At 49.1% G+C, this 15136-nt stretch overlaps 2 protein-coding genes and 1 pseudogene across 2 annotated transcripts; 1 reads left to right on the top strand and 2 right to left on the bottom strand.

Moving 5' to 3' along the window:
• Positions 1-225: 225 nt before the first annotated feature.
• LOC112637945 lies at positions 226-910 on the bottom strand. The gene is made up of 2 exons (XM_025408708.1): positions 786-910; positions 226-697 (listed from the first exon to the last, which is right to left on the bottom strand). Exons 1-2 carry the CDS (start codon positions 908-910, stop codon positions 226-228), a joined length of 597 nt encoding a protein of 198 aa, XP_025264493.1.
• Positions 911-4456: 3546 nt separating this feature from the next.
• LOC112637941 lies at positions 4457-6853 on the top strand (annotated as a pseudogene).
• Positions 6854-12618: 5765 nt separating this feature from the next.
• LOC112637944 lies at positions 12619-13971 on the bottom strand. Its single transcript, XM_025408707.1, has one exon. The coding sequence runs from the start codon at positions 13969-13971 to the stop codon at positions 12619-12621; it is 1353 nt and encodes a 450-aa protein (XP_025264492.1).
• Positions 13972-15136: the final 1165 nt, after the last annotated feature.

The raw sequence follows: 15136 nt of genomic DNA, 5'->3' as shown, positions 1-15136 counted from the left end.
ATTCGCGTCTCTCTCCTCTTCGCGGTTTCGAGCTTCCTCTCTCTCCCACCATTCGACGCGTCATCTTACAGAATCTTATGCACGATGTTCGTCAGCGGATTGTACTCCACCACGCGATCGTGAATTATTAGACAGTGGTGTTAAAAGGAACGTTGTCCTTGCAGTCGAATTCCAGACGAACGTCCACAGTGGCGCTCTTAACCGCTTCGTTTTGGCGGGAACAATTTATCCCCACGAGCGGACCGCAGTATAGAAATTGTTGATAGTCAGGAGCGTCTCGTCGCTCGCGAATCCGTAATACGTTCGTCGAAATCTCGCATAGGCGTCATACAGTACGGCGATCTTGTTCTTATCGAAGTCCAAATTCATATCGTCGTACGGATAGAAGTCGGAATTGAGATACAACTTTACGTTGGTCAGATTGCACGCGTCGAATCTGGAAGCGTCCTGCGACAGAACGTTCTTCCTTCCGGTCTGCAACGCGAAGATGACGTAACGCGGTTTCTCGAGCTGCGTGGGCGCTTTTACGGTCCACGAGTGTTTGGTCGTGCTCTGTAGGATCGGAAACTCGTAGAGATCCCACGAGCGAAAGGGCGCGCTCAGATATCTACCGCTGTTCAACGTGCGCAACAGCGATAATTTATTGACGTCATTCAACACCACGTGCGGCACGCGCCACTGTATCTTCGACTCTCGGCTGGTATTCCTCGCGCGATATCAGACAATTGTTGTCGTTTCGCGCTCTTATCAGAATCAGGTCGTAACGCGCGTTGATGACGACGCGCCTGTAATCCTCGCAGAAACCTAGCAGCGTGACTAGAGGAACGCAGAAGTTGAAGTCGCCCGTCGACGCGACGCTGCTCGGTCCAATCGCGAGATCCCATCCGGCGTTCTTGCCTCGTTCGGCCATCAACGACGCGTAATTCTTGATCGTGCTCGTTATTCCGACGTTGCGATTACGATCAACTCTCCACGCCGTCGAGCTCGTAACGTATCTTCTCGAACATAAAGGCGACGCAGTTGATCACGAGCCACGCCGGCGTCGAGGACACGGACGGCTCCTTAAAGGCTGAACCCGGCTTACCCGATTCGCCGCTCGACGCGGGCGGCGGCGGATTATTCCTCGTATGTAGTTTACCTTCGACGTAGAGAAAACTCTCGCACGGCAGCGTATAGGTCCTGCTGTTGTATGGGTATTCGTATCTCGTCGCTGCGAAAGTGGTGTTGGCGTACGGATTGTACGTGTGACTCTCGATATTCACGATGCGATCGTCGAAGACGGGTTCCCCGCCGATGCTCAAAATTTCCCTCATGTCGTCGAACTATCGCGCGGCTCTCGGTACGACGAAACCCATGGATCGCAGAAAAGCTGCGTTGGCGGCGGACAATCCTCCGACGCTCCTCTCCCTCGAGCGCGCGACTCAAGTTCCCGCGACGCGATCGCAGCCACCGCCGCCGCTGCCGCGATGCGACGTCGTGACGTTAGATTCGCGCACGACGAGCACCGCCCCGTTCCTTCCCCTCGACCTCGTATCTCGCCGCGTGCTCTCTATCATCTGCGTGCAATCAAATCGAGATCTCCTCGCCGCGGAAATCGATCAATCGACCGTCCTGATCGACGACGCGCAACGATACGTCGGTCATGAGTCGCGCGATGACCGGCAGATAAATGATCTGCCTTGGGATCTCCGACACTTTACATCCTGGCGGAACGTTCGGCGCGAATTCGTGCATCGCGTGGGCGGATCTCCCGTTCACGTACCCGTCGTCAGGTTGCACTCCACGCGAATCGTGTTAACCGCGATAATGCTCACGGGCTTGTCGAACGCGTACCATTTGTTCGGCCGCAATACGCGAGATTGGGAGAAACCTAATAACGATTCGATATTGTTTGGTTTGTTGAAATTAATTCGGTACGCGCATTTGATTTCACTTCTCAAGGTATTGTCGTTACCACGTAGCGCCGGAACGCGATCGCCGTCCCCGCTGCTCTCGTCCTCCGCGTCCTTGATGTCATACAGATATTCGTCGTCGTCGCTGGAACCATCGCTGCCGTCTCTCCCTCCGGTACTCGCGCTCGGCGGTCGTCGCCGTTTTCGAAGAATCACGGCTCTCAAATACGCGCTTATGTCCCATAGCTCGTAGGATCCGATTAGGATCGTCATCGTCTCGTCGTTGTTGTCGAAGTAAAATTTATTGTTCGAGGAATTCACGTTCGGAATCGTGTTGTAGGTCTCGAAATTGGTCAGGCCGAGCTCGTAATCGTCGTCGCTCAGATCGAGGGGCGGAAAGTAACTCGCCGTGAGAACGTTGCTTCTTTCGGTCAGCGTGAGAATCAGCGAAATGATGGCGCGCGCACAATCGCCGTTAGAGATCGAAGGGCTTCCTCTTTCCTCCTCCCCAATCGACTCGTCGAAGGAAGCGCAGGCACAATTGTCCGCAGACGCTCTGATCGTACATCTGCTGAGAGTCGCGATTGTACGCGATGTCGCGTCCGAGATAGTGCACGAGTTCCCGCGGCGGCCGAAGATTGCCGAAGGCGTCGAAGTAGATAGCGTCTTATCCCCTTTTAGCGTACGCCACCCAATGCGTGCCCGGCCCCGAGGCGTCGTCCAGGTTCACGATACCGCTCTCGTCGCGACGAACTCGCGCCGGCAACGCATCGCACATGAACACGCCTCTGAAGTGACGCACGCGAGCGCGCGCGGCAGCGCTATTCAATTGTTCGTTTGTCGTGACGTCAATCGGAGCTACGACGTCGTCTAACGCGCGCGGAGGCGCGACTTTTTTTTCCTCCTCCTAACTGTTTGTCCGCCTCGTCTCGCGATGCTTCCGCCGCGCTTGTAAGCCGCGAGATACAAACCGCGACCCTTCATCGCTCGATTGTGTCGCTGCAGCTCCTCCAATTGTCGACGCGCGGCCTTACCGTCGTTCACCATCTTCGCCACGCCGGCCGCTCCGCCGATCCTAAAGCTCGAAGCGCCGGCAACAGCGGCAGGAAGCCGACGCGTTTCGCCGCGGGAAGAACTCGTCTTTTCGTCGTCTTCCTCCTCGTCGAGGTCATTCTCCTCTTGCCGCCGCCGCCGCCGTTCTTCCTCGCGTCTCTTCGCGCTCCGATCATACACATTCCTAGTTTCGTCTTCGCCTTCATAGCCGCCTATACGGCCGACGCCGCTATTCCTTCGCCGAGAGTCGAATCTCCGGCCCGGATACGCTCGAACGCTCTCGCTCCGAGCGCTCGATCGGCGACGTGCCGATCGGTGAGATCGCTGCTCCGCGAATAGGCGATGTCGTGCTCGCGGCAAGCTGTGTCCAGTGGATTGACACCTCTATCGCCTCGCGCGAGCCGTTTCGCGAGACGAGTACCGGGATATCCCGGAGGGACCGCATATCCCGGTATATGTAGTTCGAACGGAAGAGCGTTTATAGTTTTATTGAGCAAACTATTATCGCCGACGACGGCCGTCGCGACGTCCTCCGCGTATCTCATACGCCTCGATCGATCGTCGATGCGATCATCGTCACGCCATTTCGTTCTCCCGGCACAAGCCGCAGTCTTTGATGCACGGCGGCGGACCATCGATGTGCGTGTCTTGCCACGGCTGATTGTGATGCTTGTGACAGAGGCGATAACGTCCGGATCGTCCTTCAGATGTATGGGCAATCTTTCCCACAATCGATCGACGAAATCGCCGTACTTGTCCAGCAGAAGCTTCTTCGGAATGTACTGCAACTGATCGACGCTGAGTCCTAGAATATCGTAATCGTTCACCAATAGAATAAACATGACGAAGCGTCGCGCGCGTAACTTTATCGCGTCACCGTCGATCGGACACATCTAACGGCGCAATCGTTTTTTCCCTCTATATATATGCTCGCGAGGGCGAATCCACGTTCGTTGCTCACGCGCGCGAGTCTGCGCACTGAGGCGCAGGTTCGCTCGCGACAACGAGGAAGAATCGTGCGAGGAAAGAGAGAGAGAAAACGATGCGTTTCGTGCGTCAACCGATCGCGATAAGAGTGTCCAACGTCGACAGTAAGACGAGCTCGATGAACGAGGAACCGCGAAAACACGGTAATGTGTTATTGGGCGCGTTCAAGACGGCAAAGCGACTAACTTGCTCGCCGAGCAAATGCATTGAACAGTACAAATTGCTAGCTGCTTCGTCGCAGCGGCTAGCCTAGCTGCGTAGCATAATTTACCTTTGCTTTCTTAGCTAGCGATTTAGCATTGTAGGTTATGTGTATTTGTTTGTAAATAAGTATGTACAGTTTTTCTTAACTTCTGTTGTAAATTTAATATTATTGTTAACATTTTATTAGATTTTATTAACATGTCGAAGATTCCAAATGCACAAACTATCATTTTAGAAGATGGAAGTCAATACATTATTGATAATAATGTATTATTACTTTCTAATAATGACGGTATGTACATAATGTAAAAATTATATCAATTGAAAATCAGAGAATAGTGCAACATGTATTAAGAGAAACACAAGACACTATGAATAGACATTGTGCTTCCGCTACTGAAATTAATGATGAAAGTAATAATATACATATTTTTATTTATTACCTAAAACTTCTATTATTCTATTTATTACTATTTTTTATAATCTAAAAAATAATTGCAAACGATTTTTTAGATAACTTTTCCTGGAATGAAAAAGCTATCCTTTTAATGCTGGAAGAGTACAAAAAAGGGCTGAACGCTTTAGAAATCCTAAAAGCAAGAAAAAGCAACTTTGGCAAGAAATATCTGACGAGATGACAAAATATGGATATAAAGTTGATGCAGATGTAATAGATAAAAAATTTAGGAATATGAAGACAAGATATTTAATTATAAAAGATAATAATGATAAGAAGAAAACAACAGGAACTGGTAGAATTTCCTGGACTTATTTTGATATTATGTCTGAAATTTTTTTCGATGATAGGACAATAAACCCAAATTTCGTAATAGCATCAACTGTACTTTCGAATAATAATAACAATAATAAGAACGAAACTGAAGAAATTACTACATTTAAAAACATTCCCGAGAATGAAAGTATTGAAGAAAACGACAATATGTCATCTACTTCTACTAGTTCAAGTGTTAGGTCAAATATTTTTAAAAAGAGTATACAAAATAAAAAGATATATGGAAAAAGAAATAAGCCTATAGATAATTACAGAAAAAAATGTATAGACATCGAAGAAGATCGAATTAAAGAATTAAGAAAGTTAAGAGAAGCTGTAGAAAATAATAATACAATACAAAGAGAAAAACTGGAGATGTTAAAGCAGTACTTATTAATTCAACAAGGAAAATCATAATATTTTTTACTCAATAATAATTTGTGATAAAAGTTCTAGTTCTTTATATTTAGTCCTTTTAGTTTTAGTTTCAAATATATATCTAATCAAATATAAATATTAATTTAAAAAGTTTGTGACGATGCTGTCGTCACTGTAAATAATTCTTGTAAATAGTAATATTAAGTTGTTCTCTAGTTCGTTCATGTTCATTTGTTTATCGTGCCAAAACTTATAAAATAAAGACGTCAATTATAGTAAGTTCTCGAGTAAATTCCTTACTCGACGCCTATGGCGCCCACCTGCGATCCCGCCTATGTTTCCCCACCGTCCTACCCCCTCCTCGACGCACGCGAGCATGGGGGGCTCTCGAGCCGTATAAAAGCCGGCTCGCACGACAGACCGGCACCTTATTCCTTTCCAGCTTCCGACCAGCTCTGAATCTCAGGGAATAACCGAGACATCTTGACTCCTGACCGTTCCTGCCGACGGAGACGGGTGTGACCTCTCCGCCGCCTGGGTTTGCCCGGCATTCGGCTTCCTGACCGTTCCTGCCGACGGAGACGGGTGTGACCTCTCCGCCGCCTGGGTTTGCCCGGCATTCGGCTTCCTGACCGTGCACGCCGACGGAGACGGGTTTGACCTCTCCGCCGCCTGGGTTTGCCCGGCACTCGGCTTCCTGACCTCGCACGCCGACGGAGACGGGTCTGACCTCTCCGCAGCCTGGGTTTGCCCGGCACTCGGCTTCCTGACCGTGCACGCCGACGGAGACGGGGCTGACCTCTCCGCCGCCTGGGTTTGCCCGGCACTCGGCCTCCGCGCACCGCCGCACGCCGCAATCGCGACACGCTCGCCGAACGAAACCGCGACCGACCGTCTAGGCTAAGTTTACCGTAAGCGTCCGTAGGTTAAGCTAGAGGAATAATTAACTGCGTAGAATAAGTTAGGTATAAGCTCCGCGTACAATAAGTTAGGTATAAGCGCCGCTTAAAAATAGTTAGGTATAAGCTCTGCGTAGGTTAAGTCAACCTGGATAAACTAGCTACCAATAAAGACCTGTTGTTTATAAAAGAGGATTCGTACGCTTGACTCTCCTACCTACTCCCGAATCTTGGCACCGGCGAGCCAGTCCGTGGCGCACGGGATAGGCCGTACCGTTACAAGTTTTCATATTTTGTTGAAAAAACATTATAAGTATCTGAAAGTATTATATAAGTAATGTAAATGTGCAACAGAGTTTCTTCTTACAATGGTTTTTATGATCAGTTTTGAAGGAATTTGTTTTTTAGAAAAATTTACATTATCTTTTGTTTTTAATTTCTTTTATTTCTTATAAATCTTAATAATTCTTTTTTTAGTACAGATATATTATTAAAAACTTAAAAAATGTACATTAACATATGACTGTTGTAGAAGCCAAAAATATTAATATTAGATCTTAAGAATTTTAAAGATTGTTACATTGTACTTATTTTTTTATTTTACAATGTCTGTGATTTTTAGTTTATTTTTTAATTACTATTGCATTTATATTTTAGAAAATGTCTTTTATTTCATTTTTATTTTGCGTTATTTTATTTAAAGAAATAAAACAGAATTCAAAATATTGCATTTTATTTATTTAAAAATTATTCGCACTTGTAATTAATTTTAACGTAATATTGAAGTTATATAATCTCTTTTTCTATCTCCTATTGCAACCCTATGTTCATCGAAAATACGCAAATTAATTTCGTTATTATCATCTTCATTTTGTTGTTCATAATCTTCGTCTAATTCTAGGCCTTCGTTTTTTATAATGAAATTGTGCAGTACACAAGCTGCTACAATTACTGTAGGTATCAAATCGACTCTAGACATATCTAAAAATTTTAAACGTTTCCATTTTCCTTTTAGCAGTCCAAAAGATTGTTCAATAATACATCTGACTGAGCTTAGTATTGTATTAAATCTCGTTTTTTCTGGTGTGAGATGACCATTATCTCTGTATGGCTTCATAAGAAATGGAAGCAATGGATAAGTTATCTCCTAATAAATGTTGATTCTCATGTATTGGAGGATCATTTCCAGTTAGCAAAGCAAATAAAGGACTTTGTCTAAACACTCTAGCATCATGAACTCTTCCTGCTATACCAGCAAAAACATCTATAAATTCTTTTCTGTCATTACAAACAGCCTGCAAAATCACTGAATGGTAATTGTTTCTGTTATAATAATCAACAAAATTATTATGTTGTGGTGCTTTTATGGCAATGTGGGTTCCGTCGATAGCTCCTATAATGCCAGGTATACCTATAGTAAGAAAAATTATGTATTAAAAAGCAATATAAATGTATTTAGTAAAATTGTTTAAATATTAATAAAAAATTTAAAAATAAAGTTTTTTTAAGCAAATTTGTATATTATTTTGTATTATTATTTTACATTTTTTATAATATATTATTAATATTATTAGAAGTATAGTTAATTTTTAATCTTATAAAAAATAAAGCATTTTTACCCGATTTTTCTTTCAATACATGACATGTTCGCTGTCTTTCTATATCATTTGGCCATATAATAAATTCACGTCGTAATTCTGCAATTTGTGAGATTGTTTCCAAAAAAATATGATGGCCAGTGCTTTTAGCTAAATTAAACCGATCTCCAGCGGCTAAAAAAGATTCTTGTTTCGCCAAGATCCAAATTGAAAAAAGAAGCTTTTTTTGAAATGGAACTTTATCTTCGACATTTCTCAAGTGTTGTAAATAAATCAATAGTGCCTACAAAAATTTTTTATTAAATCATGTGGCTATAAAATAAATAAAATAAACTAAATAAATAAAATAAAATATAAAATAAAATAAAACTTTTTTACCTGAAAAGTTTCTCTTGACATTCTAAAGTGTGCTTTGAAATCATCCATAGTGTAATTAAATATTATATTTTCATAATAATTTTGATTTCTTAATGGTATTTCATTTCGTGGTTGAACGTTAATAAATTCATTTAAAGGTTGGCCTATATAGTTAGCCGCAACACCCACTGCGTTAAAATCTATATCGTCTTCAAACAATTCTTCTAAAATAACATTAGCCAACATTTTTCTTTCGCAAGATTTATAAGACTTTAACAAAAGTTCTCTAACAAAAATTATAAGATATTAAGGTTATACCAAAGCATAGCGTTCAACAACGTCCGAGCTGCTATTTGTTAGCAGCATAGCATTCGCTCGGCGAGCAAGTTAGCCGCTTTGCCGTCTTGAACGCGCCCATTGATTCGCTGCGTAATCTGCGGTCCCTCTAATTACGGTAAAACGAACGTGCTGATAAGCCTTCTGGAGAATCCGCACGGCGTGCGATTCGAGAACGTGTACGTTTACTCGAAATCGTTGCATCAATCTAAATATCGATATCTGGAGAAATTATTAAAACCGATGCGGGATATCGGTTACTTCACGTATTCGAACTACGCCGACATCATCCCGCCTAGCGAGGCGTTGCCGAACTCGATATTCGTGTTCGACGATGTGGCCTGTGACAAACAGGACGTCATGAGGGAGTACTTCGCCACGGGGCATCACGCGAAGGTCGATTGCTTCTATCTGTGCCAATCGTACGCTAAGATATCCAAACATCTGATACGCGACAATGCGAATCTATTGATACTCTTTAAGCAGGACAGCACTAATCTGAAACACGTGCACAGCGACCACGTGAATACCGATATGCCGTACGAGGATTTTCACGCGCTGTGTCGCGCGTGTTGGAAATACCGATACGGTTTTCTAGTGATCGACAAAGATAGCGTGCTGCGCAACGGTAGATACAGGCGAGCGTTCAACGATTACGCCGTAGGGCATCGCGAGCGTCGTCGTCGTCGCAGTCGTCGTCGCCGAGGATGAGTCAGTCGTCCCGAGACGGAGGCGATCGTAGAGGGGAGAGAGAGATAAGAGAAGGCGAGATGTCGAGGAACGATGCGCGATGACGGACGTCGACAAACGCGAGAAAACCGCGATAGAGATAGCGAAAACGCGCGCGTCGATTCGCAAGAAGCACCGAGCGTTGAAGACCGAAAGAATGGAGAGCGATAGCGCTCTGGAGACGCGTTTCAAACCGATCGTCGAACCGTTGCGACGCATCGCCGGGCGCGTCGGAGACGATTCCGCGCGAAGCGCGAGCGCGAGAGAGAAGGAACCGGCGAAGAGCGAGATCGACGAGGCATGCGCGCGAGACGTCAAGAGAACAGCGGCGCCGGAGGAGGAGCAAGAGGAGGACGAGGAAGAGGCCGAGGAGAGCGCGTTACCGCCGCTGTCCGCGAAAGGATTCAAAGCTAAGCGATCTCGCCGTCTGGACGCGACGTCGGATTCGCGCACGGCGACTTCCACGTCCGTGGGAACGTTAGAGGTGTCTCTCGCGCGGCAGCGTGAATTCGCAAGCGGAGATCTCCTCGCGAAGCCGCTCGTCGAGGAGACGTTCGAGACGAGCGACGACGTCTTCGGATCGCCGGCGACGCTCGAAACGTCGGTGAGACGGTCTCTGTGGAATCCTCGAGGGCGAGATACCTTGCGCGATCTATTGGGTCCGTTGGCGCGAAAGTACGTGGGCGCTCTTCTCAGCGGCGGCGCGCCGAGCGATTTCGATCACGTTTACGGAGTCTACTTCGCCGACCCCGGCACTATGTTCGAAAACAAGCGATTCGACGTAGATGCCGATTACGCGATATTCGTGGACGGAGTCAGATATGCCGGTACTTCCGGTCTGTACGAAGAGAAGAGAATTCCCGACGATCTCAAGTACACGCGCGCGCAAGCTTCATTCGACGACGCGATGTCCGTGAGCAAGTTCGGAGTGTCGACGTAGAGAAGACGCGGTAGCGACGCGACGAGCGCTAGATTGCGCGCAAGCGTGGAATCTCTGCGAAATTACGCGATAACGCGGCCCGAGGAAATCGACGAGAAAACGGAGAGGCGAGTGCGCGCCTTGGAGAGATCTGTGTCGCACGTGAACAACGAAGCGATGAACAACGAGAGAAATCGCGCCGCGTTGAGTGGTCACGACAGGACGCTGCAGAAGTTGACGGCGAAGGCGCTGACTTCTAACGCAAAATTGCGAGAACTGGACGCCGAGGTATTGCCTCTGAGGAAAGACGCGAACGAACTCGCGAGGAGAACGGCCGCGACGACGACGACGGCGACGAAGGCGGCGGCGGCGGCGGCGGCGGCGGCGGCGGCGGCGGCGGCGGCGGCGGCTGCGATCCCTAAGACGATCGATCCTAATAAGATGGTTATGAAACTGGACGCTAAAACTCCTAATAAGCAACAGTCGAGGAGAGATCAGAAGAAAAAGAAAAGACGGCGAGATGAGCGCCGCGGAGACTCATGAACGAGCTGCACGCGCCCGCGAGAAAGAACTTCCCCCGCCGCCGCGTCGCGGTGCGCGGATACGACGATCTGTGGCAAGCGGATGTCGTCGAGATGCGTCCTTACGCCGGACGGAACAGAGGCCACAATTACATACTCACCGTCATCGACGCTCTGAGCAAGTACGCGTGGGCGGTACCGCTCAAGAGAAAGAACGGCGACGAGGTCGCTCGAGCCCTGTCGAGCGTGACGCGCGCCTCCGGACGTCGCCCGAGGAATCTGCAGACCGACAAAGGAAAGGAGTTCTACAACGACGAGGTGCGAAGATTCGTAGATAGACACGGAATCAATCACTACTCGACGTATTCGGTGCTGAAAGCATCGATCGTCGAGCGTTTCAATCGCACGCTCAAGAACTCGATGTGGAAGTACTTCACGCTGAACGGAACGTACAAGTGGCTCGACGCGCTACCGCGTCTAATATCCGAGTACAACGCTCGCAAGCATCGAACCATCGTGATGCGTCCGATCGACGTGACGCCCGCTCGAGCGTCGAGACTCCTGTCGACGGTATACAGCCACCCGAAGATCGCCGCTCCGGGAAAATTTCGACGGAACGATCCCGTGCGCGTGAGCAAGTACAAGACGCTGTTCGAGAAGGGATACACGCCGAATTGGACCGCGGAGATCTTCCGCGTAGCCGAGGTGCGAAGGACAAATCCCGCGACATATCTGCTGAAGGATTCGCGCGGCGAGCCGATAGCCGGAGGATTCTACGAGCACGAGTTGCAGCGAGTCTCCGATCCCGACGTGTATCTCATAGAGAGAGTGGGCCGGAAGGGCGATGCGGTTCTCGTGAAGTGGCTGGGAATGGACAGGTCGCATAATTCGTGGATAGACAAAGCCGACATATTGTGACAAACATACGTATATTTTCGCGCGATATTAGAGACGAAAAGATACATCGCGCGTATTGTAACGCGTCGCAACGAATATATATATTTGTAATATTAAAGATAAGAAAATACATCGCGCGTATTGTAACGCGTCGCAACGAACATATATATTGTATAACATTAAAGATAATAAAATACATTACGCATATCTGTAAAAATACGTCGCATAGCGCTTAAGATCCATCCGCGCCTCTCCTCACAGAGGTATCCTTTAGTGCCCCCACGGCAGAGTGTCGGTCGAATCTGGCACGACGTAACGCTTATCGTCGTACGGACTGAGCGCGACCTTCGACTCGCGCACGGTATACACCTCGTGTAACTTGGATTTCAGGCACGACTGCTCGCGAGTCATCTCGATCTCGCGTCTCAGGCAGCGCTCGTAATCGTCGAACGTTCTCGCGATGACGCTGCTCCTCATGCCCTTGCTCTTCTTAGTGTCGCCCCTACCCTCGACTCGCAACGCGTACATCTTCGCTCTGAGTCCGACGAAGCATAAGAACGCCGTTGTTCTCGTCCTTCATCAGACCGAGAACCTTCTTATTCGCGCGCGGCATGCCGTAAGGATCGTCGACGGCGTAATCGCTCATGTCGAATCTAACGATATCGCGCTTCATTCGCTCGTACACGTCCTCGCACTCGACGCTATAAACGAGACTGTTCGTGTCGGTGTACAATATTCTGCACTTATCGCCGTAGAGCGGTGACATGTAGTGAAACGCGTACAGACGAATCTTGGTTATATCGAGAATAGACATGCCGACGTAGATCAGTTTGTCGATCTTCGCCTTCAATTTGCGCAATTTCACGGCCATGAGATTCTCCGAGAATACGCTTCTACTGTGAAAATTCGGCTTGGAGATGAGCGCCTCGGCTCCGAATCGCCCGTCCCATCGAGTCGCGAGTCGAACGTCCACGCGATTGCGCACGTTCTCCATGGTCTTGCCAAAGACGGCTTTGTTCATCAACTTGTACAGATTCTTCTCGAAATCGTTACTTGCGTTAGTGCGTAAGCGCGTGTTAAGTTCCGCGTAACCACGGCGACTGCGAGAAGCGCAGCGCGCGATGAATCCTCGTCAGACGCAGACCGTGACGAACGCACTGCTGCAGATTGCGATAGTACGTGACGTATCGGCGCTTATCGTACAACGTGGCTAGGAGTTTGCTCTGTCGCTTCCCCGGCTTATCGCGCATGGAACAAAACGGTAGATCGGCGTGGGCGTCGTGCACGTCGGCCGGATAGTCGAGATCGACCTCGAGAAGGTAACCGACGGTCGAGTCCTCCGTCGCAGATATCACGTCGAGACTCTCGACCCATTCGAATCGCTCGTACGGCAATGGCTGACACATCGCCCAACCGTACAGATTGTTGATATCGAGATACATCAGATAGATCGACGGTCGCGACAGATCGTACGCACTCATGTACTTGTTGTTAGCGCGAGCGTATCTGTTAGAGCACTGACTCAGACCGCCGCGTATTCCGCGTTCCACGAACATCATCATATCGATATCGGTGAGCAGATCGAAACGGACCCCCGTGTACTTCAGCATCGCGTCCCACGTGTATCCCGGCAGCGTGAAGTAGTACGCGGGATCTAAACTCTCGTAACTCTCCAAGCAAGCGGAGCGAAAATTTTCGAACACGTCCGCGAGCAGAAGAACGTCGGTCTTCAGATAGAGATCGCTGTACTCGCCCAACGTTTCGACGCTAAATCGCTTCCAGACGCGCGTCCCGTGCGCGTAATCGCTCTCCGATACGGTATCGCCAGTCAGAGAACTGTAGAAGGACTCGCGCGGCGGGAGACGCATCTCCCGCAGTCTCTCGACACTGTCGACGTACTCGTACGAAAACACGCCCTTGCGCGTGAGAAGCCGGAAGTCGTCGCCGGAGAGATCGCGAAACTTGCCTCGCGTGATCGTCAGTTTGCTCTCGTCGAGATATGACGCCAGCTTATCGAGACCGGCGCCTAAAAACTTGAACGAGTCCACGAATCGTAATTTGACATATCTGGAACGCGCGGCGTTTCCCTCGTCTCCCTCCGCCGCCGCGGTATCTCGAACGGTCTTCGAGAAAGCTATGTACGATTCCTTCGTCACCGGCAACAACTCGACGCTGCCGGGATACGTGTTAGCCACATCCTTGATAATGAAGTGCGCGTCGTATTCCGATAGATTGTGAAAGAATACGGGTATAATGTAGGAGTCCTTGTAATTCAAATTGCACGCGGAATGCGCCGGACCTCTGAAACCGCCGGTCAAGTGACAGTGATCGCACACGCGAGCGTCATCGGCCTCGAACGGTCTCTCGCACGCGTAAAAGCGCGACGCGCTCGCGAATATCTCCCGCTCGTCCGGCGTCAGATCCGTCATCGGACCACGGTGTTGAGGACGACCTTCGCGCGAAGCGTCAGATCGCGCAACTCGCGCACGAACCACGCGACGCAATCCTCGCCGCGATAAGGTCCGTACACCGACGCGGCGTCGTCGAAGGAGCAGCACGTGTAATAAGGCACGCTGTGAACCCTGTGATGCTGAACGATCCTCGTATTCGCGGTTCTCCTGCCCTCGTCCCCCTCATTCCTCTCCAACGCGCACTCCAGATCGACGTACACTACGAACGGAACTCGCTCCTTTCTAGAATGATAATCGAACGCTAGCCATCCTTCGTCCTCGTCGGGAAGAACTATCGCGCAATCGTTCAGCTTGCCGCAATCCGCGCTGTGCGCCGACAGCTTCTCGTTCGTGCGAAAGTAATGCGTGCATCTGAGAAAATAAAGAATAAACGTTAGATCGATATTTCGCTCTCTCATCGAGATCGAACGTTCACCGATCGCACACGTGCGTCCTATGCTGCCGCTTGTTCAACTGCGAGCTGACCAGACGAGACAGATTTCAGATACAGGCGAAATGTCCGACCGCGTTACCCTCGCGCGTCGTATCGCTCAGATATAGCAGATTGACGTGTCTCTCCCTCTTTCGATCTGTCAGACGAAGAGGGACGATGCGAATTCCGCCGCCGCCGCCGCCGCCGCCGCTGCCGCCCTTCCTGCGTCATCTCTCTCCGACGGTGTACACGTTCACCGATATATCGCTCGAACCGTCCGATTCAGAGTCATAGGTAACTTCGAGCCCACCAGATTCAACACCGCGGAGTAATGCGGATATCGCGAGCTTCTCTCGCAGTGCTTATCAACGGGATACAGAGTGGCTACCACCGACCGCGCGAAACACGCCTCGTCGTCGGATCGCACGTTGACCACCGCTCTCTTCGTCTGAATCTCTCGCGGTACTCGCACGTAGCATCCCGCCCGCATGGGTACCTGTTCACGTTCACCATTAGATCGAGTATGCGCGAGGGCCCATCCGCTGTCTCTTGAAACTCCTCCAAAGACGCGACGGTATCGCCGACGACGCGAGTATCGTACCACTCGCACAGATCCGTCGCGGGTAGAAGGAGATGGTTTCTCGTGGCGATCGTCTTAACGGCGATCTTATCGCCCGATATGAATTCTCCGTTGAACACCGTGTTCACCTT

Source organism: Camponotus floridanus, unplaced genomic scaffold (genome assembly GCF_003227725.1).
Source record: "Camponotus floridanus strain SB8 unplaced genomic scaffold, Cflo_v7.5 scaffold223, whole genome shotgun sequence".
Lineage (NCBI taxonomy): Eukaryota > Metazoa > Arthropoda > Insecta > Hymenoptera > Formicidae > Camponotus > Camponotus floridanus.
The sequence above is the reverse complement of the archived record's forward strand: the minus strand, read 5'-3'. Positions and strand labels throughout refer to the sequence as shown.